This window comes from Suillus plorans, assembly GCF_016647745.1.
Source record: "Suillus plorans strain S12 chromosome Unknown HD556scaffold_9, whole genome shotgun sequence".
NCBI lineage: Eukaryota > Fungi > Basidiomycota > Agaricomycetes > Boletales > Suillaceae > Suillus > Suillus plorans.
In genome coordinates this window covers 223472-249611 of record NW_024537393.1, presented here as the reverse complement: position 1 = coordinate 249611, position 26140 = coordinate 223472, and the positions used below count along the sequence as shown (strand labels likewise).

The following is a 26140-nucleotide window of genomic DNA, read 5'->3' as shown; positions in this document are numbered from 1 at the left end:
AAGAAGAGGAGTTTGTGATAATGAAGTGGTTCTAGGGAACTTGGACTTGAGCTGTGTCAATGATGGTACAAAGGAGTGCCTCGAGCTTGAAACGACTCTGCAACGAGGTCGTCCTCGTAGTATCATGTCGACCGAGCGCTCTGTCTGAATTTCCAAACAGGTTAGGGCGCAAATAGTACACCCAAATTCGACACCTGCAGGCAACCAGAAGCTGCACATGAGCGATAAACTTGGACCCTCGAATGATCCCAGATTGTGATAAGAAGTCGACCCTACCGGTGCTCGGCTGCGCCAGTCCCCGACTCAGCCAAGATATGATTTGCAGATAATTGTACATGTAAGTAGATCCGAGGTAACAGACAGTCAGCAGACATCCGAGTCAGTCCTAGGCCCAAATTTTGTGTTTTCTGAGAGAGTCGCGCTATGCCACATCGCAAGGCTCGCGAGTCGAACATTTGAACTGATTGGAAGTTGGAGAGCGGCGACGGCTCTTGCCTATTCTAGAGACTAGCGGCAGGCTTCAGCCGACCTTCAGGGCAGGCTTTTTCATGTTGCTGGTTTGGTTGAGTCGACTTAATGAAAACCGGCTGCTCGACTTGTGCTCGACGGTATACTTAATTCGCTCTCTCTGAGTCTGACGACGACGACGATATTCCAAAATTCGCATGCATATGCACCTGACCTTCACACTCACGTCTCAATCAATCATCTTGTTTTAACCTCGGAAAGACTCGGCAGGCACTCACAGGCAGGTGACTGTGGCATACTAGCATGGCAAGTTATCTCCGAGCCGATACGGAGAAACCTCATGGAATGCACTTACTTCTGTTGCGGTACTTTCTGCAGAAGTCGCCGAAGTCAAAAATTCCTGGCGGGCGCATGATGTTGAAAACATATAGTTCTGTTAGCTGCTGCTCGTTACATCTTTCAATTGTTCATTCACTTTTATCAGAAACGGAGGGCGAATTTTGAGGATCTTGACGACCTAACATCTGAATCATCTGAGGGAGCTGCCACTTACAGTGGCAGCCTGGTAAGGTCAAGATATCATGTGAAAATGGGTGTCAGGGACATTAATTGCCGCCGCATGGTGGCGTTAGCCATGCACGATAAGCATCGAGTTAAAGACCTGCGAGTCCGAGCGCGTGAAAGATGGTAGCGCCCTCTTACCATTTCAACTTGTCATGGGCCTGCTTGATAGGATCGTCCAAAGCTTCGAAGTCACTCATGACTCCAACCTCACCATTACCGAGCAGCTCGTTGCCGTGAGTATCCACAATGGATACGATCCCTCCCTCAGGCGCATGTACTGACGGCAATTTGCTCTATGATAGAACTACGATTTGCTGCCTGTTGAGCCGGAGAAACGCACATGGCGTGCATACAACTACATTGCCTTCTGGACAGCGGACACGTTCAACATAAACATGTGGATGATCGTATCGTACGCTCACCATCATCATTATTTTGGTCGGTACTAAATGAAATTTCCAAGCTCCATGATCCAACTAGGGATGTCGTGGTGGCAAGCCTGGATATGCGTCTGGCTTGGTTATGGCGTTGCCGCGCCTTTCCTTGTCCTGAATGCACGTCCTGGTGCTATCTTCCATGTGATGTTTCCAATCGTGAATCGCACGAGCTTCGGGATGTTTGGGAGTCTGTGGTGTGTCTTTAATCGAGCCGCTATGGCATGGTGCGCCTTCCTGGCTTTGCAATGATGCGCGAGCTAAGCAACATAGTATATGGTATGGCGTCCAGGCGAGCATCGGAGGTTCCTGTGTGCTCGTAATGCTCAGAGCAATGTGGCCTAGCATATATGACCTGCGTGCGTTTATCATTTTCTGTGATAATCATACTCAACTGAAGCTGGCCGATAGCAAATTCGATGCCCGCGTCCTCTGGAACGGACACTCGAGATTTCCTATGCTTCTTCCTATTCTGGCTCATTTCGCTGCCGATCATTTGGTTCCCTGTGCACAAGGTGTAAGTACATTCACATCTTCCCATGAAGACGGTCATAAAGTGACCTTCCTCAGCCGCCACTTCTTCCTTGTGACACCCATCCTGATGCCCATAGCCTCGATCACATTTCTCATATGGTGCATTGTGAAAGCTCACGGGATCGGCCCGATCCTGCATCAACCTTCAACACTGCACGGATCGAAGCTAGGCTGGGCTATGGTGGTCAGTTCGATGTCATGCATCAGTAACGAGGTAACCCTGGTCACCAACGCACCAGATTTTGCCTCCCGCGCTCGCACCTCATCCGCCGCGCTATACCCACAATTGTTTGCGATTCCTCTAAGTGCGGCGTTTGTAAGTTTGATTGGAATCCTTGTGAGCTCGTCGTCGCAGGCAATTTACGGGACAGCCATTTGGTCACCCATCGAACTGTTGGGAAATTTCTTGAACGACAATCCGTCGAAAGCAACGAGATTCGGGGTGTGTGATTGTGATATCCGACGAGCTTGGTCTACGTCTGACACGCTTTCGCGTCTTCTTCCTCCTTGCAGGTATGGTTTATCTCAGCATCATTCATGCTTGCACAGGTGACGTCACGTGTTTTCTTTGCTATTGCGAATCTAATGCCTCTTCTCCTTCTAGATGGGGTGTGTCAAATAACATACCAGACTTCAGAACGGGCCTCGAGCTGACATTTGTTATCAAGCACGAACATCTGCGCAAATTCAGTGTCGGCAGGATGCGATTTGACCGCACTGTTCCCTCGTTTTATTGTATGCATATCTGGTGTATACTCAGAACTAACATACTCAAGAACCAACCGCAGAACATCCGACGTGGCGGGTATATCGCTGCTACCGTTGGTCTCGCCATGTGTCCATGGAGCCTCCTGAAAAATAGTAATGAGTTCACTTCTTACCTCTCCGCGTATTCAGTGTTCTTGAGCTCCATTGCTGGGGTGATGGTATGTAGGCGCTTCTGTAATTGTTCTTTTCACTATTGTGAACGGGTTGCTGCAGGTGACAGAATACTACATCGTCCGCAAGGGTCATTATAACGTGAAGGACCTCTATAGCACCAAAAAGGGCAGCTGGTACTGGTACACGTATGGGGTCAACTTCCGGTGAGAGTTTTGATTGCCTTGAAGCGTTCAACCCTGACAAGTGCTGTTAAGGGCATACACTGCGTATATTGCCGGGATCCTTATTAACGTTGTCGGTTTCGCTGGAGCCAGTGAGTTGCCCCCACGGTCGTGATACATCGATCCTGAAATGTTATTTCTCAGCTGGGCGCACAGTCCCTCTAGCAGCTACTCGGATATATGAATTGTCGTTCTTTACGGGCTTTGGAGTCTCTGCAATTGTCTATTGGGCGTTAAATCACGTCTTCCCGGTAATCGGTGCCGCTGACACGTTCGAGGAAATCGACGTATCTGGATATGAACGTACGGCACGCAGTTTACGGGATGTTGAGGAAGTAGACGACGAGACGAAGGACGGGGGATCAGATCATTCTGCGAGCAAAAGATAAGGAATTTACCAAACCTCTGCAAATACCATAAATTATGGAAAGTCAGACAACCGTGCTCACACATCAAGGTTATTGATATTTAGGAGAGGTTTATATGTTGTACAAAATGTGACCAAAATTTTGGACCAGTAACACTACTGAATCAGGTATAATTGCCTGAGATTGCAAGTATATGAAGAGGTTTTGTTGATTCTGTACACGCTCTCCCTCACTGGAGACAACCCCATGCAAGCAGAAGAATGTACTAGCCACACCGGCTTAAACTGCAATTACTATTGCAGGACTTGCGATATCGGTGGGACAAAATAATATAAGGTGTCTGGTGATGGGTACACCAGTCTTTTCATGGTAGGAATATATTTGAACTACATTCTAATAGCTAATATTGTGCCTGCAGTCAGGCAATCTACAAACACCTGAAAATACAATGGCAGAGGTCCGAAAACAGTTTGAGATCGCATTGAAGTCAGGAGCATCAGAGAAGATCAAGAACTCAGTATCATTGACTGGTGTTCATGATTCCACTTTTAGTTTGATCCTCAATGTGTTAGTAGAGCTTGGAAAGAAACTTTGAAAGTGTGCAGCTGGTACCCAAGCAATGCCCGAAGCCGAAGTTACAGCTGTCCTGGAGAAAGAGTTCATAGAACTTTGCAAGGTCACAAGCTCAATGACACTATTAACCCATTGTTGGGAATCGAAGGTTAGTTTAGTACTCTAGTGATTTTGAACTCTCATTCACACTCTTAGCAGGCCTTGATATACACATGGACACTCCAATGGAAATTCTGCACACAATACTGCTCGGTATCATCAAGTATTTTTGGGGGCAAACCATGTTTTTGCTCAACAAGGCAAAGCTCATGGGCATCTTTCAAGTCTGTCTTGAGTCTGTTGATAACATCACCAAAACTGTCCAATGTATATATAACCATATATACACATGTAACCACTGTAACATACTGTAACGACTGTGACTAGTATCTATAACAGCGCCTAGAATACATACCAATATACCGAATCGATTTTTATGATATGATCACTGTCATGTTCCAGAACACTGTATGGCTGTATTGTCTTATATTTAGTTATAACATTAAATCACAATGATATCCCATAATAACCATATATCATTGAGTTATACGAATACATGTGGCACAGTGGTATATAATCTAATGTAATAGTGGTAACCACATACCGATCATCTGGACATGAGCACTGAATTTGAAAAGAGTATATGGGTGATGTCATTGAAGACTGCCACGAAAAACGAAGTCCATGTGAGTAGAAAAATGCTATCAAGTCCGTTAGGGTAGTACATGAGCAGATGAGCAAATGAGTCGGGTAATGCAAATGTGAATGGAGACGGTGAAAATGATGCGGAGTGAACCTGATACAAGCAAGCGAAGGTTATAAGTATCGAGCAGACTACGAGAATGTTGCGACTCACGTTGAATAACTATTTCTTGGACTTGTGTTTCAGAGGCTTCTTGGATGGCGCAGCAACACTCTTTCGTTTGCGCTTCTTAGCAGGCTGGATGATCTCTTCATCTTCTTCTGTTAGAGGGCTGTCATCATCTAGAATGGCTGCAACAGATCTGGGGGCTTGCTGGCGCTTACCCGAGTTGACAGGAGGATCTGGGGGAGGGGAGCGTGCGGGTAAGACCGTCTCCTCATGCAAGTTGACAGGAGGATCAGGGGGAGGGGAGCATGCAAGGCCTTCATCATGCGATCCTTGAGAAGGAAGTGATGGGGGATTAGCCGGTCCTTGGGCTACAGGAGAATCTGGAAGGGGCGACCTATTAGGAGTAGGGGACTTGCGATGCGACTCTTGTTGCTTATCGAGCACCGAAGACTGTGTAGATGTCATGTCTGAGGATTCGGAAGCCCGTGCTGCACGTGCGGCAAGTTGCCGTTCTATGGCGATCATGTCGTCATCCTCTGAACACTCAACATTTGCAGAGTGACTAAGTCTGGCACCATTTTCATTGCCAAACAATTTCCTAGATCTGTGTTAGATAAGAGAATAGTGTAGGAAATCACTTACTTGTTATAATGTCCTAGCAGGGAGTCGACCCACTCCCCATCTATCCTCCCCCAAATTAAGTTGACTATCCTGGTATAAAAGTCAGTGTAATAAAATAAGGTGTCCCGATCTTTCCATTTGTTGAGCAAGCTAATTGCAAAGTGAGCCTGTCCAGTACAGATTAAGTAAATAAAATGCGCATCAAAAAACACCTACCTGAACTGCGGCATATGCGATATGCTCAGCCACCACCCCCGCCATCCCATGGGGTTTCGCATTGCAAGCACATGTGCCATTAGAGATGCCGGCCTTGAGTGCAGATGACGGAGACGTAAATACGTGTTTAGTAACCTGTATATATTAGAGTCGTCCGATATAATTGAATAAAAAAATGTACTCGCTCCAAAAGATATCCACAAAAAAGCCCTTCAAGTATATCCTCGGAGTCGAAGTCTTCACCTGCAATGTCGCCTGGATAGAGATAAGCGGGCCACAAGGCAGCGGTTATCTTCAATGACCCGCTATCAAATTTGCTCTTCATCCTGTAGTGCCTACCGTTAATACAACTGACTGAAAAATAAATAGAACATACCTGTGTGGATCCTTGATGTAGTCGGCCCGATATTTAGCTGGACAAAGCATTTTGCCCAGCTGGACATGGTTGAATCCCATTTTGGCACGACTCTTGCTGTTGTCATTGATTGGAGGGTGGACAACGTCTTTGTCGGGGTTTGGGGCTGCGTATGAGCCCATGCGTGACTTGAGGCAACTTGCATCCTCAGAGCGCGTGTGATTTATCATGTTATCATGTTTTGCATCTGTAAATAGTTAGCTCTGATTAGTATAAATGAAAGTTACGCACCTCGCCAATGAGTTGCGTGAGCTCCTCGCGTTTTTTCCTCCAGCCAATCAGAGTCCCAAGATAAGGGGTGTGTTCCATGACATATTCAAACGTCCACTTGTACCGCGCATGAGTGATTTCATCACTAAAAACAATATTAGTGCGCATATATGCGGTCATATGTACTTACCAGTCAGCCAGAATCTTCTTCCAGGCAGCCCTAATTTGCTCTTCTTCCATTTCATCTCCGTCCTTGGCTGCTTCTTCCTGGTCTAAAAGTAAACATACCTGGATCACCTGTTTGAGATCGCAGAACATGTCTAGGCCGCGTGGGATCCAATGTGCAACGTGGATACACTGCTCCCGCGGCATAAGAACTTTATTGCGTGATCTTCTAGAATCTCGTCAATCTGAAATGTAGATGAATAAAAAATCTCTCACCTTTTTGGCTTTTCATTCTTCTTATCGATCATCACAGGGCTACTACTACGTCTATATGCTGCAGGTGAGTTCTGATCTGAACAACTGACAGTATCACTCACCTGGCCTTTTTGGACTTACATCCGCCCTTGTCAGACGATTGAGACGCATCCCTTCCACGTTTGCGTGGTATAGTGGGTGGTGGTGTGCTGGGGCGCGTACTTACATCAGAGTCTTCAGAGCTAGACCCTGAAGATGCAGATGCAGATGCCAAAGAAATAGAGTCAGAGCGTTTGCGGCAAGCCATGGTGTTGGAGAGCTGAGAAAGATTTAAATAAGATGGCAATCATGCATATGATCGACGTGTTATTGATATTTGTTTGTATCTACTATTAATAACACATCAGACCAATATGATACTGGCAGACGCAATACAGGCACATCTGCAATGTTTTATTGCAGTATACTGACAAATGAGTGCATGTACGATCAGACACGACATGCGATCAAATTGAGCAAAAAAGTAATGTACATACAATTGAGCAGCTTGAATCTAGTGATATACACGTAGTACAATGTAAAAAAAAGAAGACCTACACCGATGCAGTGGAGCCATCTTCCTCCTGGTCATCCGAGTCCAGTTCTTCAGTTTTTTGCTTGACGTAGTAGCTCCAGGGTGCGGTGGGATTTTTGGGGTCTGGATTGGGGTTGCCAGCACACCTGGTAAGAAGGTCACAAAGGGATGCAACCAGAGGCCTTAAGAAAGATCAGTTGAAATTTAAATTGAAAACGCTGGCAACTTACTGAAAATCTGGACCAATCACTTCATCTTCGACCACCATGACATTGGTTCCGGCCTCCGCATCATCAGTCTGCATCTCCACGTCATCCCCACTATCGCCGTTCCCCTCATCTTTGGGCTCAGATTCAGTCGCCGAGTCATCTGCACCCGCCAAGTTGTTACTGGTATTGAAGACGGTGGCAGGCTGTTGGCCGCCGATGCGAAAAACAATAGTCTATCAAATAAAAATTAGTTTTTTTTTTAATGAGAAAAGAAAATTACCTTGAGGCCGGGAGAATCTACATTGAGATTGAAGAAGTAAGTATTGTCTATGGAGATGGCATTTTGGATATCAATAAACGCAACATTGCCAAAGACGTTTAGCGCAGTGCCGGCAGCAGTGACATTAGACATTGGTTAATATTAAAGTTGATAAACTTAGCCACCAAACAAGTTTTGATATTTTCGGAAATTTCCGATGGAGGTTGAATTTGATATCAACCAAACAACGATCATGATATCACCTTACTTTCGATCACATGTCGATCATATACCCTTATTTTCGATCATATGCAAGCTACTATACATCCCACTTAGATACAGGTAGGCATCCAACTCAAATGTCTCTACTGAAGTTTCTAGGTTAAGATCTGCCACCGCGAGATCATCCTGCCTACTAAGGTGGATGTCATGCGTGTCATTTGCGCAAACTTGTGCTTGAGACGATCAATTTTATTGCAGTAAGTTTCTAGTAATTGACCTGCCCATTGACGTGTCGTGCAGGATTTATCTCACTTGTCGTGTGGCATGGATTCACAGGATACTCTGCTGGGTTTTGGTGATTCTGACTGATGATTCTGACAACATTTCTAGTTAATGGTATGTCCGTTTTCCATTTTCTACTGAGATTGGCGCTTGACTCTTACTTTCAGTTGTTAAATTATAAATGTACATTTAAAGTAGACTATGGCAATATATCATGGACCGTTTAAATATGCTACTCATAAGTTCTGAAACTGATTAAGACACGTCCCCTCCCCTCCCCCTTCACTGCATTTTATCCATGGTCAATGACCTTTGCTGCTTAGCCTGTGGTGCAGCATTTTGTTCGCGCAGGCAGCTGTCAGCGCATACAAGCCAATGCGCACTTAGTTTCGCTCTTACTGACCAAATTTTTGATCGGAAGTGGAAGTCAGAGAAGAAGAGAAAGAGAAAGGACAAGAGGGCTCGTCGTGGCGAGTCCCCCAATCACTTACCTGACGATGTTGTTATTCCAGAGCAACCGGAGGTGTGAGACATCATGTCTATCAATCAGGAATACTTTTACAATGATGTATGTATTTTATTTGCTTCATCGGTGTTCAACTGACTATAAGTAAACATTTCCTAGATTGAAATGGGTCGCCCACCATCTCCCTCACCCCCACCTGTTGTCTCCCAGCACTCTGGGCGGAGAATCTGCATGCCCGCTCGCTTTGCAGACTTCCTGCCAGGGTCCGCAACTCACCTTGCGCATATGTCACCCTCTGACCACCAGCAACACGGACATCATAATGATGTCATCGTGGATCAACCTCTCCCCCAGCCTCGTACACCTTCCCCGCCGCAGTCAGAGCATGAGGACCCCTTCCCTCTCGTCCCCTTTGAAACAGAACCTGATGAAGCAGGTCTCTACTGCCTGTATCCTACCTGCCCCACCTTACTCTCCAACAATGATACCCTCGAGGATGTTACTGATGCTCCCACACTTGCTGGAGGTAACTGTATTCCAGATTTGAGTTGCATCACTGAAGGCTTGTCATCCAAGGAGATCAGTCAGGAGGATCTCTATGCAGCTTTCTCCAATCCCACCTCCGGCCTCCTTATGGCCTATCAGTATTCTGGAACTGGTCAGCAGTCTGTCGCCAAATTGCAGCACCTCACCACTTTCATTGGTGATCTGCTATTTGATCATAGTGATGCTCTTTCATTTTTCCATACCCGGGAATCAAAAAACATTGATGCCTATTTGCAGAAATCATCCAATCCGTTCCGCGAGGAATATGGCTGGTGCCAATCTGCTGTCACGATCAGGCTACCTAAAGAGGGTAAGAAATGGAGCGCTGAGGCTGAGGCCCCAGAACTCGAAATACCCGGAGTCTATCACCGCTCGATCACTGATATAATAGAGTCCGTTTTCAAGGATGACGTCATGACGACCTTCAACATGACTCCTTATCGCGAGTTCTGGAAATCTCCCAATGGACATAGCATCGAGGTGTTCTCAGAAGCATACTTCAGCCCCGAAATGATCAAGACATACGCCGGGATTAATGATCTGCCTCGCGAAGCAGGAGACAACCTTGAGCGTGTTGTCGCATCTCTCATGATGTGGTCAGATGCAACTCATCTTGCGAGTTTCAGCGATGCTTCACTTTGGCCTTTCTACCTTTATTTTGGCAATCAATCAAAGTATACTCGAGGGAAACCAACCACATTTGCGTGTCACCACATCGCTTACATTCCTTCAGTAAGTTGTCTATTTGAAATGTACTGAGTATCTACTAACTCTAAACCGATCTTCAGTTGCCCGAAGATCTCCAAGATCAGTATATGAGTGTATTTGGCGAGCCTAGTACTAACCAAGTCTATACGCATTGCAAACACGAGCTAATGAAGGCTATATGGGCTCTACTGCTGGATGAGGATTTCATGCACACCTACCAGTATGGCATGGTAATAAAATGTGGTGATGGCATCACTTGCCGAGTCTTCCCTCATTTTTTTACATACTCAGCCAACTATCCCAAGAAGTAAGTACCTTAATTAATATCCTGACACATGTATGTTAATGTTTCTCAGAGTTATTCTCACAGGCATCAAAAATCTCGGACGGTGCCTTTGTCCGCGCTGTCTCACGAGGAATGACGAGGTTCCTTTGATGGGAACAAAGGTGGATATGAAACGTCGGCTCAGACACATGTGAAAGGATGATCAGATACACTGCCGAGAAGTCGATGACGCCCGGGCACTCATTTTTCAGTTGGGCGTGTCTGTTGATGGGACTTGTGTCCAGAACATACTAAACTCGGAGTCATTGGTACCAACTCGAGTCAGTTTTTTATATTGTTTCACTCCCTACTAATAATTGATGGTATTTGATACATAGAACACATTTTCTGTGAAGTTATCACCTCATGGGTTCAACCGTTTCCATATGTTCGTGGTTGACGAACTTCACGAGTTTGAACTCGGTGTATGGAAGGCAAAATTTACTCATTTGATGCGCATTTTGCATGCGGCTGGTGGAGATTCTGTCCAGACACTGAATAGAAGGTATGTATTTTCAAATTTCTATTACATCTACTAAATCGAGCTACGCTGACTTTTGGTAGAGGAACCATCAGGAAGTTCAATTCCAATGCGTTGGCTATGAAACATTTAGCTGCGAGGGATTTTGAGGATCTGCTGCAGGTAAGTGTCAGTTCCAACTTTCTTGATTTGGTTTTTAATGATCTGTATATATTTATAGTGCGCGCTTCCAGTCTTCGAGGGCTTACTGCCAGGTGACGATAATACCATGGTTTTGGACCTTCTATTTGACCTGGCAACTTGGCACGGCTTTGCAAAGTTGTGAATGCATACCGAGGACACCCTTAGGTTTTTCAATGCTGCCACAGTCACTCTGGGGCAGACGGTGCACAAATTTTCTCGTACTACATGTAAGGTTTATGATACATCAGAACTACCCCACGAGTATGCAACACGTGGCCGACAGGAAGCTGCATTAGCTTCCAAGCTTGGAGAAGCAGACCCAAAGGGCAGGGTAGTTTCTTCTGGCCCAAAGCAGAAGAAACTCAATCTAATGACCTACAAGTATCATGCTCTGGGAGATTACCCTGATAAAATCTGACAGTTTGGTACTACTGATAGCTTCAGCACACAGCCAGTAAGTTTTGATTTGGTCGTGCGTGTATATACCACATACTAATTAGTACTGTTTCAATTACTAGGGCGAACTTCAGCATAGGCGTGTAAAATGCTGGTATCCGAAAACCCCCAAAGGCAAGAAGAACACAGTCTCGAGTATGATGCGGATTGAGACAAGGGAACAACTACTAGGAAAGATTGTGAAAGCACGAGCTGCATTGGCATCAAGAGAAGGTGATGCCGGATCACAGTGCCGCCAACGCAATCAGACGTCACCAGCCAATCACTACCACATTTCCAAATACACCAGAGCCTCGTTTGATCTCACAGAATGGCTCAGTAAACTACCGGAGGATGATCAAACAGTAGTGGTGCGTCTTTGTTTTTAAAACCTCTAAATTATTTCATTTGACACAAGGAACAGGATTTTATTCCAAGACTCAAGGATCATCTGCTCGCACGTCTTTGGGGTATCGAGTACACCGGAGATGAGCTGGATTTTACTGATGAAGATCATGCACAGATTATAATTGCTAACAATAAAATCTACGAGCACAGCGTCCTCCAGATCAACTACACTACATATGACTTACGGCAAGAGCAAGATTCGCTGAACCCACGTACCCGTGCCGACGTCATGGTCTTGTCACACAAGAACGACGATGTGCGGCACCCTTATTGGTATGCATAGATCATCCAGATCTTCTATGTTGATATTTGGGACTGCAATGACGTATCCATGGAGAAACCATGCCAAATGCAATTTTTGTTGGTGTGATGGTTTGGACATGACGCACATTACCAATCCGGTTGGTCTGCAAAATGTTTGCATCACATTGGCTTTCTCAGAGGCGAGGACAGCGCCTTCAGTTTTCTGGATCCTGATGTCATCATTTGAGGTGTTCATCTTATTCCAGCATTTGAATCTGGCAAAAATAATGAGCTTCCTAATCCATTTGTTCGACATGGGGCAGATTTGAATGAAGATTGGCTCTATTTTTACGTAAACATGTGAGTTTAGTGTACCTATCTACTTCTAATCAATTCATTGACCCTATTCATAGGTTTGTAGATCGAGATATGTTTATGCGATACTGAGGGGGAGGTATCGGCCACACTATAACCCGTGAATGGGATGAGTTCCTGCAAAGTGATGGGGCACAGGTGATAAATGAAGAGGCAGAAGAACAGGAGGATGAAGCTGGGGAGGACAAGGGGGAGGACAAGGGGGAGGATGATGAGGGTGAGATTGGGGAGGAAGAGGAAGATGAGGGTGAGATCGGCGAGGACGAAGATGACAAAGAAGAAGATGATCCCAATAGGATAGAAGCAGACGAGGGAGAAGAGTTAGATGATGATTTTCTGATAGTGGAAGGCTATGGTGCTCTGTAATTTGATATTCCAGGTTTTCATGTTTAATTTGTGGTGTGACCCGTTATTAATTCACCATGTTCAATCTTGGAGCTCATTATTGGGAGGCCGCAGAGTGCATTTGTTTCTATTGCACATATATGCATTTATAACTGTAGCGAGGTACATATAATAGTACTACCACCTTATAACTACGATATAATGTTGCTACCACTGTGTTTGAGCTGCGCCAAAGGTTATGTAAGGGTGGCAACGTGTTTATAATGTGTAATGTTTGTATGACTCACAATTCCCAATCAGGTAATGTTACGTGTTGTGACATTTGAAGAGTTTTGCTGATGAAGGACAGACTCAATGCTCCATGCTTGAATGCAGACTACATCTGTCATTACAAAGGCAGTCTCATAGGGAAACATTTCAAAAGCTTGGCACAAGTGATGCCATTTTTAATTTATGATCTTGTTCTTTCAATTGTTCTCAATGCATGGACCATGATAGGAGAGCTCGTCATACTTGTCTGGCACATGATGATTGTGGATACGGAAGCTTATCTTGTAGTTTTATGCAGAGATATGCAATAACTTTAGTTCATTCTTTTCTAGGCAAAGCTGTCTTGAATGATTCAAAATTTTATTAATGTTACAGCATAGTGCACACCTAGCATCATTATAAGCAAGCCCAAATTTCATTTCTTAGTTCATCTCCCAGCATATATTTGACATTTCAGACCAGCAGTAATATTTTTGACCGAATGATATGAGTCCTTCAACCATGTATTTTGTTTGTCATGTGTATACAGTAATCACCAAGCGCAAAGCTGCGACTCCTGCTGAACATTCACTTATCAAGATGTTGTCAAGCACATTGCCATGAGTGGGTATTGGTATGATACCAAAGCCTCAAAATGGGTTCAGGGAGGAGCACAAATTATAGGGTATCTCAATGAACACCCAGAGCAAGCACAATTGCTTAGGTTATTGGTCTTCAATCATAATACTCCAGTACCTGGTAGTCCCAGCCTATTATTTTACTCTATCACTACTGATTCTTTCCCACAGGTTCTGGGAAAGTTTAGACTTCTCTTGGTGCTAACGGAAAAATGGCAAGACATGATATAGTAGCCTGGAAAGAAACTTATTGCTCGAAGATCCTGAAAACTGCCCAGCCTGGCATCACCTACTATCAAGGCAAATCAGTTGTAGTGAGGGAAGGGGATATTGCATATCTGAATAGTCATGTTATTTTTCATCAAACAACCAATGGTCAGGTGAGTTGTCATATCCCGTATTCCGGACTTACATCCGACAATATTCCCACACCTCATCCGGACCTTCGGACACCCTATCCATGTCTCCAGTCCTCTATCCATCCGGATCCCTGCACCTCTGCACATCCACATCCACATCCACATCCCTTTACCTCCATACCTCAGCTAGCCTGCATTAGTCATCCTTTGTCCCATCACCCTAATGTCATATCCCATATATCCACGCGTCTCATCCGGACGTCCGGTCTGATCCGGTCTGATCTGATCTGATCTGATATACGATAAGCTTCCTAATTCAATTCCTGTGCATATAACGTTAACACAGCCTATTCCTCTATTCGGTATTCCTTGTCCTCGGTATCTCGGTCATACTTACTACCGGTATGCTTACTGATCCATTAACCTATGCTTCATTTCTGACTTGCACTTGATAACTTTGCTTATGCTTCATACATAGCCTCGGATGCTTGCTTACTGATCTTTCCATTATTTCCTTAGTATATAAACTCTTGTATATGTCCTGTAGTTCCTCAGTCTGAATATCATATTAGTCCTCACACTAGATCTCACTCTAAGTCCTCATATCAGTTCTAGTCTATCGACTTAGTCAATATCCATCTCGGGCCTAGGGAGAAATTCCCTAGGCCAGAGTTCCGCTTATCCGCTCATCTGATCCTCCGAAGTTTCCGGACGTTCATCCAAAACTTTCCTGCGGTCCTCCAGACCTATTCTGCTTTGGACTTTGTCCTTGCAGCCTTTCCTCTGTTTGCTTCTACTTAGGACTTGTCCTAAGTAGCCATTACACGTATCCGTATCAGGACGAAACATCATCGTAATTTCCGGAAGTTCCTCCGGAACTTTCCCGCACTCGTCCGGAAGTTACTTGCACTCGTCCAGAAAGTCCTTCCAAACTTTCCCGCGCTTCGGATGTCCTTCGGACGTCCTTGGACTTTCTTCGGACATCATTCTGAAATTAAGGGCACATACTCGGGTAAGGGGCACAGCGCACGAGCTGAAGCCAAGCCCCTCGGAATCAGTCCTACCCTTTGTGCATGGTCTTAACATGAGTGAATTTTTCACTATATGGTTCTTGATTAATTGTTAGACATGTATCAGACATGTTTGCAAGATCCTCATGTCATCTGAGAATCTGAACACCATTGTTCATGTTGGATTCCAGCTCTTTTCATTTGCAAACACTTTGCATGCTTCTGTCCATCTACCCTGTCTGAACCTGATTGATGACGAGGTTGTTATACTGGCAGCAGTAAATTTGATATGCCATTGATTATGTGTGCTATTTCTGACCCTCGTGAGACTATAGGATATCATATGTGTCATTAATCTCCAGCACAACTGTGTTGATTCACAGTGTACAGACACCATCAAGGAACCTGTACGCCAAGAATGGCTTGAAACTTCTCATGCAAAACCTATCATTCAGCACAAGTCAACCCTACACTACTTCATCAACACCTACTCTATTCATAACTACAATCATATCAATCTTGTAATTCCTGAGACACTTCATGAATCACCACTGAGGGTTACAAATATCACAGAGGTTCAGGAAATGGCCATACAACAAATGAAGCAGAAGAAGACTCTGAAGAAATCTGATGATGCACCTCAACTAGATGCTAATATGGAACATGATACCCAAATTCCTCTGGTGGCAGTTCCCTCCTTTGATTGTGCCCCTCCAAAGTCAAGGACAGCTAGTGTTTTGAGGTCCGGTCCGGTCCGGTTTTTTGACCCTATTTGGAGGCAACTGGACCAGGACCAATATTTTTGGTCTTTTGCAGTCCTGCAACTGGTTTTAGACTGGTCCATGAGCAGACCGGTCTGCAACTAGTCCAGACCCAAAGCCCACATCAATATGATTATTTTGAGCCTCTTATCTTGTCTAACAGTGTCCTGCATGATGTGGGAATCATGCATGGACATATCTATCAATACTACCATCACTAGCAGACCCCCTTGAGGATGAAGACGAAACACTATCACAACCAAGTGCTAATACTTCCAGTGAAGATGAGTCAATCTCACAAAGTGATTGACTTATATAATCCAACCCAACCCTCCCAAACAAAAGAGACCACTGTAACAACACTATCTATCGAGAATGCATCATATGAGAAATATGATTGCACAATCATGGAGACTACTACAAACCAAAGAGCACGAATCAATTCCTTCCTCGCTACACAATTGGAAACCATAGCATATCCACTTGGGAGTTATTACTACAGCTCCATCATCATATTCATGAGCACACAACTGGGGACAGTTGTGATTTCACTGCCCCGCAGATGTCCTGCATGATACAGAAATCATGCATGGACATAACTACTACTAGGAATGACCCTCAAAGATTATGTCTGTCAGCACAGTCCTCAGACTAGTCACCCCATACCTTGGTATCAAACCTTGGTCCTATATTTCAAGTTTTATATGGAAGAAGAAGAAAAAGTCATATGTGAAATGGGAATCACAGAACGACCTAGTTTATATGTGAAGTAAAATGAAGGTTAAGGTATTGCCTTACCTTTGGCTTATTCACTTTGGCTAGAGAAAACCATTGAGAAAAGCTCAAAGCCTAACAAAAACCTATCTAAAAGGCCTGTGTCTTGCATATTGTATTTGTATCATTGTTTCTATCTTGTTTTCTCTAGCATTGTTCTTTTATTTTCTTTTATTTAGGATGCTATGACCTACCAGATACTCCAAAAAATATTATTTACAAGTATGATGTCATAATGATGTCATATAGCTCCACAGAAAGTTCTAGACTATTCTGTTGGAAATTATGATGTAATGTATGAAGTCATAATGATGTCATAGGCTCTAGAATATTCTAGCTCCACTATGATGTCATCTCTAATGTCATTGCTCCATCTTTTATTTGTATTTTATACTTTTATTGGATTTCACCCAATATTCTGATTGGTTCTCTCTTTATTTTATTGTTTGCAAACCTACATTACTTTCCCATACAAAATGTATATAAGGAGAGCCCATTCTCCCCCCAAAAACAGATTTCCCTCCTCTAGGAAATTTTCTTCTCAGAGAAACCCCCCTCAGTTGAACAAGACATCTCACTTGTCAAGATCTCCCACTTGTAGCAGAACAAGTGCAGGGAAACATATCCCTTGAGAATACAAGTTTCTTACGATAAGAAGCTTATGTTACTGTATATTTGACCAACTCGTGCCTTGGTCAATGTGATTATTTTTGAGATTGTTGTCTCACCCGTACTATTTGTGCCTATTTGACCAACCAGTCTTTTGTCAATGTGATATTCCAGAAGACCCCTTTGTCTCTACTACTATTCGTGCCTAGAACGTGCAATCTAGGCAAAGCTATTTGTACTTCAGACCACAGTTCTGAATCTAGGTAGCAAATCCTAGACAAAGCAATTGGAGGTACACATAAAAGCTCCGGCTAAGTTGATCACCTGATTGGTTTAGCGAGCCTCCCAAGAACTCACACATTATCTACCACGAAAGAAGAAAAGTTGTAGACCGTGTTAATCGAGGACTGGCAAGAAGTCTTATCCAAGTGTAATTGTGGTGTCATTACATTCTTACACACTTTATATAAGACCCTCGGTTATTAAGACAACGGGTAAGATTTGAGCAAGTTATGAGCATTACAGACAGGCTTGTATGACTTTTATGAGCAATTATTGAAATGCTCATAACTTTCCCAAATCTTGACTGTTGTAGCACTCGAGCTCGTGCTAGGCTCGTATTCAGTTATTCCATGATCCACGTCAAATGCCCATCGCACGATAATCACTTCCTGTCCTGTCTTGCTAGCCCCACTAGGTGCGTAGTTCATTATTTTGCACATTACTCATGTCGTGGCCAGCGCTATTACATGTTTTCCCATAGTCCACAGCGCCTCGTGTTTATTTACATGTACTTTGGATCTGAAATATTCCACAGCTACTTTCGCCTACAGGTTCTGCATTTTTATGTACCTACATATATATTGGACTGACCTCGAGCATTATTCATCATCCAAGTAGTAGGGAGCCATTTCCCAACACTTTGTAGTCAAACCTGATATTTCATAGTTCTTAGTTGACATTGCAAATATTACCACTCTTTCTATCCAAAATACCCATCATTATCAATATCTCCACATACTGCTCGCTTTCCCGACATTTGCTATCACTATTTTCTGTAACCCGCTGAATCTGTACCCAAAACCTGCTAGTCCACTAACCTGACACTTTGGTGTCAGACTCGTGATTATACCTTTGGACTTTGTTTCCTGCACTTGGACTTTTGATCACTTATCATTTCACTACCTTAAGACTAATTCCAGATAGCTAACCCCTCGGGTCAAATGCACTTATCTAGCAAGTATAGCAGATTAGGCTGTGCAAGACCACAACATTTTGTATTGCTGGTTACTTACTTCATGTAGTGTCCAGCAATTGTTGTCTCATTACACCATTTTTTATGATCCAACCAGTGATAAATGCACCTAAATTAGCACAATCATACAGTAATATATAGGGTAGGGTTAGGGTTACAAAAGACTGGTTGCAACCAGTTTGAACCAATTTTCCTTAGTTTTTCTATTTTTGGGCCGATGGGAGGCAACTGAGACTGCAGTCCGGTCCAGTTGCCAGTCTTTTTGCAGTCTGGCAACTGGACTTTAAAACACTAAGGACAGCTGCAAAATCAAAGGCAAAGGCAACCACTTCTGGCATGCAAAGGAAGGCAGCAACATCAAAGACTGGTCAAGCAATCACTGGACCCTCTAGCCAGCTTCTGCCTGCTCAGTGTCATATCCCGCGTTCCGGACCCGGACCTATCACACACATCATTTCCAGAAGTCCGGATCCGGCCGACGTCTATCTATGTTCGGATCCGACCCGCATCTAACTTCCGTGCCTTATCCCTTTGTATGTTCCTACTCCAGTTAGACCATATCATTTTCCGTACCTCATTTCATTTCCGCCTTTATTTTCATCTGTTCTAATCTCCGGGTTCATTTACTATTTTCCGATAGACTAGTGTTTGACTTTTCTATACGCTCCGTCCACAGCTTTGTATAGCTTCGGACTGCGCATCTCTGTTCTCCGATAAGTCCTCAGTAGTATATAAACCCTGTAGAATCTATGTACATCCTTAGTTCGAATATCATCTTAGACTCTGCTCATTCTCTCCTCCGTCCGACTTGAGTTTCTCTCTCGTCGACCTCCGCTCGTCTTAGGATTGACTCCTATAGACTTGTCACCTCCGCCTCTACCTTTGGTAGTCCTCCGCTGTTTCCTTTCTAGTTCGGACTTCGTCCGGATTAGTCTTATCTCTTGTTCCCGAACGTCCGCCGGAATTCCCGCGCATCGGACATCGGACTCCGGACATCGCCCGACGCCCTCCGGACATTGTCCGGTAACCTTCGGACATCGTTCGACAGCCTTCGGAAGTTAGGGGCACGTACTCGGGTAAGGGGCGCAGCGCACGAGCTGAAGCCAAGCCCTTCGGATCCGACCCTTGAGCACGTTCTTAACACTCAGCAAGACTTAACAATTCATATTGAAGATCACCAAAATTAAGCCTACTTTGCGCTACCACCAGGATTCCCTCCTCCCCAGTACTACTACCCTCCTCACCATTCACAACTTCCTCCACCACAGCTATATAGTCCACCACCACCAGCTCTGTATCTTCACTTGGGAGGTTCACAATAACATCATGAGGTTTTAGAAAGGTCATATATCGGTGAGTTCTTCATTATTATTATAGCATCAAAAATCTAACTACACTCAGGCTATAACATGTACCCAAATCAATCTAAACCGCATCTACAGCAACAGTGCCTGCACTTCCATCTGCACCCACACCCACACCTGCACCTTCACCCACACCTACAACATTAGTTAGTAGTGGTGGAATACTGCTACTGCAACTGCAAAACATACTGCAACTGCGACAGTGCTTGCTTCCGCTACTGCAACAAGTCTTAATCCACTTCTCACCCTTAGAGAGCCGCTACATCAGGTGGAAGAAAAGCGACACTTGCCACTCCCAGCGGTATCAAGGCTCTCTGACCCATCTGTTGCCAACCCGCACTGTAGCAATAGCAGCAACATGCTCTCTGCTGCTGTGACCACAAAACATACTGCAACTGCAACTGCAACAGTGCCTGCTCCTGCTACCACAACAAGCCTTCATCCACTTCTCACCCTTTAGAGGTGCAGCACCAGGTGGAAGAAAAGCAACACTTGCTGCTCCCAGCTGTATCAAGGTTCTCTGGTATCTGTCATGCTAACCTATCTTGTAGATAGAGAAAATTTGCTTTGCAGCCTCAATAAAGTACTATCTATAAATATAACATATACTTATAATATGGATTTGAACTCCATCTCCCTTCTGTCTGATTTGTCTTGGTGTGCGACAATTGACAATTATTGGTTTGGGTGAATTGGATTGAATTGAATTAACATAAACTCAATTAAGTGTGTTTTTGACTTTTCATGAAATTTGAACCAACTCAGTACTGATTGTCCTGCTCCCTCACTGTCTGCAACATCATGATCTCACAGCATCCTGTGCATGCTTGCAGGAAGCCACAAGCTAGGCAAACGACAGCAAATAGTCTACTCACACCTGTCAATGCCCTGCTTAGCCGAGGGAGGAGTATGTCAGCCAGCAATAGAGGATCTCTACCACCTTCAGCATGTGGTTCACAACCACGTGGTAATATCAGTCATGCACGCTCACCTCTAGCAGCCCACCCATCATTGGCCTCAACTGAGATGGCTCAGATTGCTGCCATAGCTCCTATTAGCATTCCATGTGCACCATCATTCAATGGCTCCCTGAACAAACCTATAACTATTGGTGTGCATCGCCAAAGGGTAGATTCTGGTGTGAGTCTGGGTTACCCTCTTACCCTTATGCCCCGCAACATGAAACAGCTTAAAGTCTATGCAAATCAAGTCATGGAGAAGGTTGGTGTTCCAATCACCAGTCTTTATGAGTTTATTGATATATGTATTTTTAACTCGCTGTAAACATACATGATTTAGTGTTCCTTCAGTGTGGAGAGATATACCAGATGCTTGTCAGGATTGTAGCCCTTGTGCTCAAGAATGACGGTGACGAAAAACTTAGATTGCTCGCCAATGTTAAGACCATGCACAAAGGGTAGGACTGATTCCAAGGGGCTTGGCTTCAGCTCGTGCGCTGCGCCCCTTACCCGAGTATGTGCCCTTAACTTCAGAATGAAGTCCGGAGAAAGTCCAGTGAAGTCCGAAGGACCTCCGGAGAAGCGTGGGAAACTTCGGAAGGACTTTCCGGACGAGTGCGAGAAACTTCCGGATGAGTGCGGGAAAGTTCCGGAGGAACTTCCGGAAATTATGATGGAGTTTCGTCCTGACGGGGATATGTATAATGGCTACTCAGGACGAGTCCTGAGTAGAAGGAAACAGAGGAAAGGCTGCAAGGACAAAGTCCGAAGCAGAATAGGTCCGGAGGACCGCGGGAAAGTTCCGGAGGAACTTCCGGAAACTCGGAGGAATGGAGGATCGGATGAGTGGATGAGTGGATGAGTGGATGAGTGGAGGATCGGAGGAGCGGAGGAGCGGAGGAGCGGAGGAGCGGAGGAGCGGAGGAGCGGAGGAGCGGAGGAGCGGAGGAGCGGAGGAGCGGAGGAGCGGAGGAGCGGAGCTCCGGCCTAGGGAATTCCTCCCTAGGCCTGAGATGGATGATTACTGAGTCGGAGGAATAGAACTGTTACGAGGACTCAGTGTGAAGACTAGTGCGAGGACTAATATGTGTATGATATTCAGACTGAGGAAATACAGGAGTATCTACTGGGGTTTATATACTAGAGGCAAGTCTGTGCAGATCAGTAAGCAGAGGGGTAAGGCTATGTACGAGCATGTGGAAATGTATTAGAAAATAAGACGGATCATAGGAAATGAACTCGGAGATGAAATGAGGTACGGAAAATGAGGAAGTCTAACTCAAGAAGGAACATACAAAGGGATAAGGCACGGAAGATAGATGCGAGTCGGATCCGGATGTCCGGAGATGAATGCGTGATAGGTCCGGGTCCGGAACGCAAGGAAGATAGACGTGGGTCGGATCCGGATGTTCGGAAGTCCGGAGACAGGTGATTACCATAAGGGGATGGGCGCTGATTTAAGGTTTGGGTTCGGACATGACAGATAGGTCGGATCCGGAGATCCGGAGATGTGGATATCAGATCTGGCATCCGGATATCAGATGCAGGAGTACAGGGATCCGGACGGATAGAGGATTGGGTCTGGAGACATGGACAGGAGGTCCGGAGGTCCGGATGAGGCGTGGGAACGTCGTCAGATGTTGGTCCGGAATGCGGGATATGACAGCCAATCTGAAGGAGTTACTGGGCTCTAAAGATTTTAAGGTATTATTTGCCATCTCTGTATACATCATGAGTCTAACTTATTATTTATTGAGTTAGCAGACAGATATGCACAAGGTATATGAATGTATCCAAGGCTATCCGAAGTGCAGGAACATACGACTGAAGGTGCAGAAAGTGCGGGAAAGTGCAGACAAGGTATAGGAAAGTCAAGGAACAAGGTTTCAAGAGAGCGAGGGCAAAGGTATATTGTGAGGTAAGGAATGTCTAGGTATAGAGAGGTATAAGAGACCTAATAGGGGCTAAAAAGCACGCACTACAAGGGACAACTTCAAAGATAAACCTAATGGGTGAGGTATACAGTACAAGGGAAGTGTAGTAAGTAATCTAAAGTATAGGTAACTTATACTGTCTAGAATCTCACTCAGAGTAGGAAGGGATAGGAAGTATAGTAAATATGTAAGGACATGTAATAAGGCTGCAACACATTTTACAAGCCTTGAGGTAAGGAAATTCACATACCAATGGGGTTTGGACAGACTATGGATGGATGAGGGACTTTCCTAATGTGTTTTCCGAGGTATCTGAAGTGCGGGAATGCGGGTCCAATGCGGTGGATGCATGGGAAAGTGTGGGTTTGGCTTCACACAAAGGTTACTTGCTAGACAAATGATGGAAAATAATAAGGAAACCTATACTCCACTATACTCCTTGACACATATATGAAAACAGCCTGTTTGCTGCCCAGTGTGGGTCTGAGTGTCACACCGTTCCTCTGGATACTCTTTACTCCCTCCTGCTTATACCTTCTCTTCCAAAAGAAGTCCACCAAAAAATTGGACCACAGCTTGGTGTCAATATCAACGAGATAGAGCGCAACATGCTCAATGGTGATGCTGAAAAGGACGACAATGACACTGATACCTTTCAAGATGATGTTGCTCATGAAAATGCAGCCCCCAGAAATGTTGATAGCAGTGATGGCCAGGATAAGAATGAGAATATTGATGCAGATGTGGACTATGATAAGGATGACACCAACTTTGAGGCTGATGTGGGTGACCTGGTGGACATTAATGTGGATGGATCAGTGGTCACAGAGAAAGGCAGGTCTGAGTCTGACCTCTACACAGTGGGAAGATTTTGAAATTTTGTAGACTCTTTGCCTACAAGCGCATGCAAGGCTGCAAAGGAGCAAGCAATGGAAGACAAGGGTCTAGCATATGAGGAAGCATATAGCAAGTAGGTTTCTTGTTACCGGGTGTTGTGCCTTGTTGCTGATTATCATGAAGCGTCCTTGTGCAGTATCTACATACTGCAGGATCTTTCTGATTTTCCTGGAAATACCAAAGTTTCAATGCTCCTCTCCACCAACTGTCCCCAGTGGCAATTGCCTATTCAGAACCAACTCCTTTGGAGCCACATGTAACACTCATTTATACTCTGCCTTGTGCATACTTCACATAAACCAGTGTAGCACTCGAGCTTGTGCTAGGCTCGTATTCAGCTATTTCCCAATGCATGTCAAACACCCATCGCACATGAATCACTTCCCGATGTTATCTGACACTTACTTGCTCAATCCAATGTTTATCTGCTAACCCGACATGTCCCGCGCATTAGACCCAATATTTTCCCGCTGTAGCACTTGGACTGGTGTTGGTCACATATCAGGGTAATCTCATAGGTACCTCACATTATACTCCTCGACACTTCTTTTCTCTTCCGAGAGTTCTGTGCACTCATCTGAGTTGCCTGAAGGTCGTCCACCCTCTTCCAAGGCCTGTATACACTTCTGATCCTCTGTACCATGTCCCTTCTGTGTCTGTTTGACTTCGCTGGTGCATTTTCACTTGGTTTATCTGTTATTGATTATGTCTTAGGGGCACATACATCGAAATGCCTGATTAATACATATAGCTGTGTACCTCATGTGCTATTACATGCATATCTCTGTAGTGGCTTACCATGAGTCTTATTACATTTCAGATAGCTTATCTTGCTACTAGTTTCGCCTACACAATTCTGGACTTTCATGCTGTAGGATATAATCTGGCTCGCTAGATACTTGCACTTCACTTCACTTTCCTTGTTACGAGTCATAGTTTGTAGAGTCACTGACTCACTTCGGATAGTCATACTTCACGCAATCGATCTTTTGTTCATTCAGAATGATTTTTTGACCTGACCACTGCCATTTCACATCTTGCTGTCTCTTAGTTCTTCCAATGGGCTTTGTGTAGTTGTACTTCAGTACTTCTGCTAGTCTTATACTTTGACACACTTTGACACACCCACCATATTTCTCTCTTGGAATCTTTGCTGTTCACCAGAAGCTCTTCAGATGCTTTGCGCAACCTCGGACCTTCGTTTCTTGACGTCGGACCATCTTCAGACACTTCAGGCGCACCTTTGGAAACACAGAACATACTTTAGGTATCTTTCCTTCTCTCACCTTTGATCTTAACAAGACATCCCTTGCATCATATATCAAGAGGTAGTTCTATAGGCAGTCTCTTTGGGATGAGCATTACACTCGCGCATTGAGTTCTAAGGTAATACAATTTGTAGTGCCTACAACAAATCAACTCTTTACACCACGCACTTGTCCTCCCTATGTCCTGTCCTGTCATATATATCCCCATTAGGTGCACAGGGATCTGTTTTCACGTCACTAATACTGTAGACTGCATTATTACATGTCTGCAGTACCACATGTCTTATTACATAGGACATTGGACCTGAAAATTACCGCTACTATTTTCGCCTATAGCGCTCCTAAATTCTACATAGACACTATATATTTCACATACCTCCTACTTACTTATCTACCTTTCTACCTCTGAGTAGGAGGAGGTCATTGGATATTTGTAGTTCTTCACTGAATTCTGCAAATATCATCCTTTCTTTATCCAAAACACCCTGAAACATCTCACAGTAACCCAACATTCACTATCCCCGACATTTGTTACATCCCTGATGCTAATCTGACATAACCCAATGAAACCTGCTAACTCAAAAGCCCAAAAACATTGGACCCGACATTTTTACCTTCAGACTTTGTTTCCTGTGCTTCGGACTATCTTCCTTTTTATATAACTAATTATTCTAATACCTTACAGCGAACCCCTCAGGTCGAATGCACTTGTCTTGCAAGTATAGCAGACTAGGCTGTGCTAGACCACAACATTTTATATTGCTGGTTACTTACTTTGTGTAGTGTCTAGCAATTGTTGTTTCATTACACCGGTATCCCTACACCATAGTAATCATGCCTATACCTACCATCCACCAATAATCCAATGTTTTGTGTGGCTCATTTCATTTATTTTGCACTCTTTGAGTGTGAGGATGGTGTGCAGGTATCATCCGAGTATATTATATCTGAAAATTGGATGCCTATCAAGGTATCGAGCATATCTATACACAACATATAAAAGCCACCCTGTGTGACAGGTATGAACCAGATGTGGTACAAGATATATTCAGACACTGTCATTTCAGATATAGACTAAAGCTTGGGTGACTGATATATTTTGAGTGTCTTAGTGATGTGTCTCAGTGGTCATTAGTATATCTCTCAAACCCCACACATTCTCTCTTCACTAGGACTGTCTTGGTGATGTGTCTCAGTGGTCATTAGAATATCTCTCAAACCCCGCA

At 44.4% G+C, this 26140-nt stretch overlaps 7 protein-coding genes across 7 annotated transcripts; 4 read left to right on the top strand and 3 right to left on the bottom strand.

Moving 5' to 3' along the window:
- Positions 1 to 1184: 1184 nt before the first annotated feature.
- HD556DRAFT_1230221 (permease for cytosine/purines, uracil, thiamine, allantoin-domain-containing protein) lies at positions 1185 to 3492 on the top strand (the record flags this gene model as incomplete). Its single annotated transcript, XM_041297331.1, has 12 exons — positions 1185 to 1265; positions 1335 to 1444; positions 1496 to 1693; positions 1740 to 1825; positions 1878 to 1983; positions 2037 to 2442; positions 2514 to 2554; positions 2669 to 2735; positions 2789 to 2926; positions 2982 to 3085; positions 3137 to 3195; positions 3248 to 3492. The coding sequence occupies 12 exons, from the start codon at positions 1185 to 1187 to the stop codon at positions 3490 to 3492; spliced, it is 1641 nt and encodes a 546-aa protein (XP_041164239.1).
- Positions 3493 to 5532: 2040 nt separating this feature from the next.
- Positions 5533 to 6095, bottom strand: HD556DRAFT_1230521 (uncharacterized protein; the record flags this gene model as incomplete). Its single annotated transcript, XM_041297360.1, has 3 exons — positions 5533 to 5682; positions 5732 to 5866; positions 5913 to 6095. Coding segments are annotated over 3 exons (468 nt in total), but the record flags the coding sequence as incomplete, so codon positions are not given.
- A 17-nt stretch (positions 6096 to 6112) lies between these two features.
- HD556DRAFT_1197085 (uncharacterized protein) lies at positions 6113 to 6677 on the bottom strand (the record flags this gene model as incomplete). Its single annotated transcript, XM_041296300.1, has 3 exons — positions 6113 to 6333; positions 6374 to 6501; positions 6547 to 6677. Coding segments are annotated over 3 exons (480 nt in total), but the record flags the coding sequence as incomplete, so codon positions are not given.
- Positions 6678 to 13175: 6498 nt separating this feature from the next.
- On the top strand, positions 13176 to 13418 carry HD556DRAFT_1230638 (uncharacterized protein; the record flags this gene model as incomplete). Its single annotated transcript, XM_041297365.1, has 1 exon — positions 13176 to 13418. One exon carries the CDS (start codon positions 13176 to 13178, stop codon positions 13416 to 13418), a length of 243 nt encoding a protein of 80 aa, XP_041164236.1.
- Positions 13419 to 15428: 2010 nt separating this feature from the next.
- HD556DRAFT_1216040 (uncharacterized protein) lies at positions 15429 to 15707 on the top strand (the record flags this gene model as incomplete). Its single annotated transcript, XM_041296687.1, has 1 exon — positions 15429 to 15707. A coding segment is annotated over one exon (279 nt), but the record flags the coding sequence as incomplete, so codon positions are not given.
- Positions 15708 to 23357: 7650 nt separating this feature from the next.
- Positions 23358 to 23906, top strand: HD556DRAFT_1305035 (uncharacterized protein; the record flags this gene model as incomplete). Its single annotated transcript, XM_041299740.1, has 3 exons — positions 23358 to 23587; positions 23651 to 23719; positions 23783 to 23906. The coding sequence occupies 3 exons, from the start codon at positions 23358 to 23360 to the stop codon at positions 23904 to 23906; spliced, it is 423 nt and encodes a 140-aa protein (XP_041164234.1).
- Positions 23907 to 24349: 443 nt separating this feature from the next.
- Positions 24350 to 25408, bottom strand: HD556DRAFT_1305034 (uncharacterized protein; the record flags this gene model as incomplete). The annotated part of the gene is made up of 7 exons (XM_041299739.1): positions 24350 to 24380; positions 24604 to 24725; positions 24772 to 24887; positions 24933 to 24954; positions 25012 to 25027; positions 25083 to 25157; positions 25302 to 25408. 7 exons carry the CDS (start codon positions 25406 to 25408, stop codon positions 24350 to 24352), a joined length of 489 nt encoding a protein of 162 aa, XP_041164233.1.
- Between the last annotated feature and the right edge of the window lie 732 nt (positions 25409 to 26140).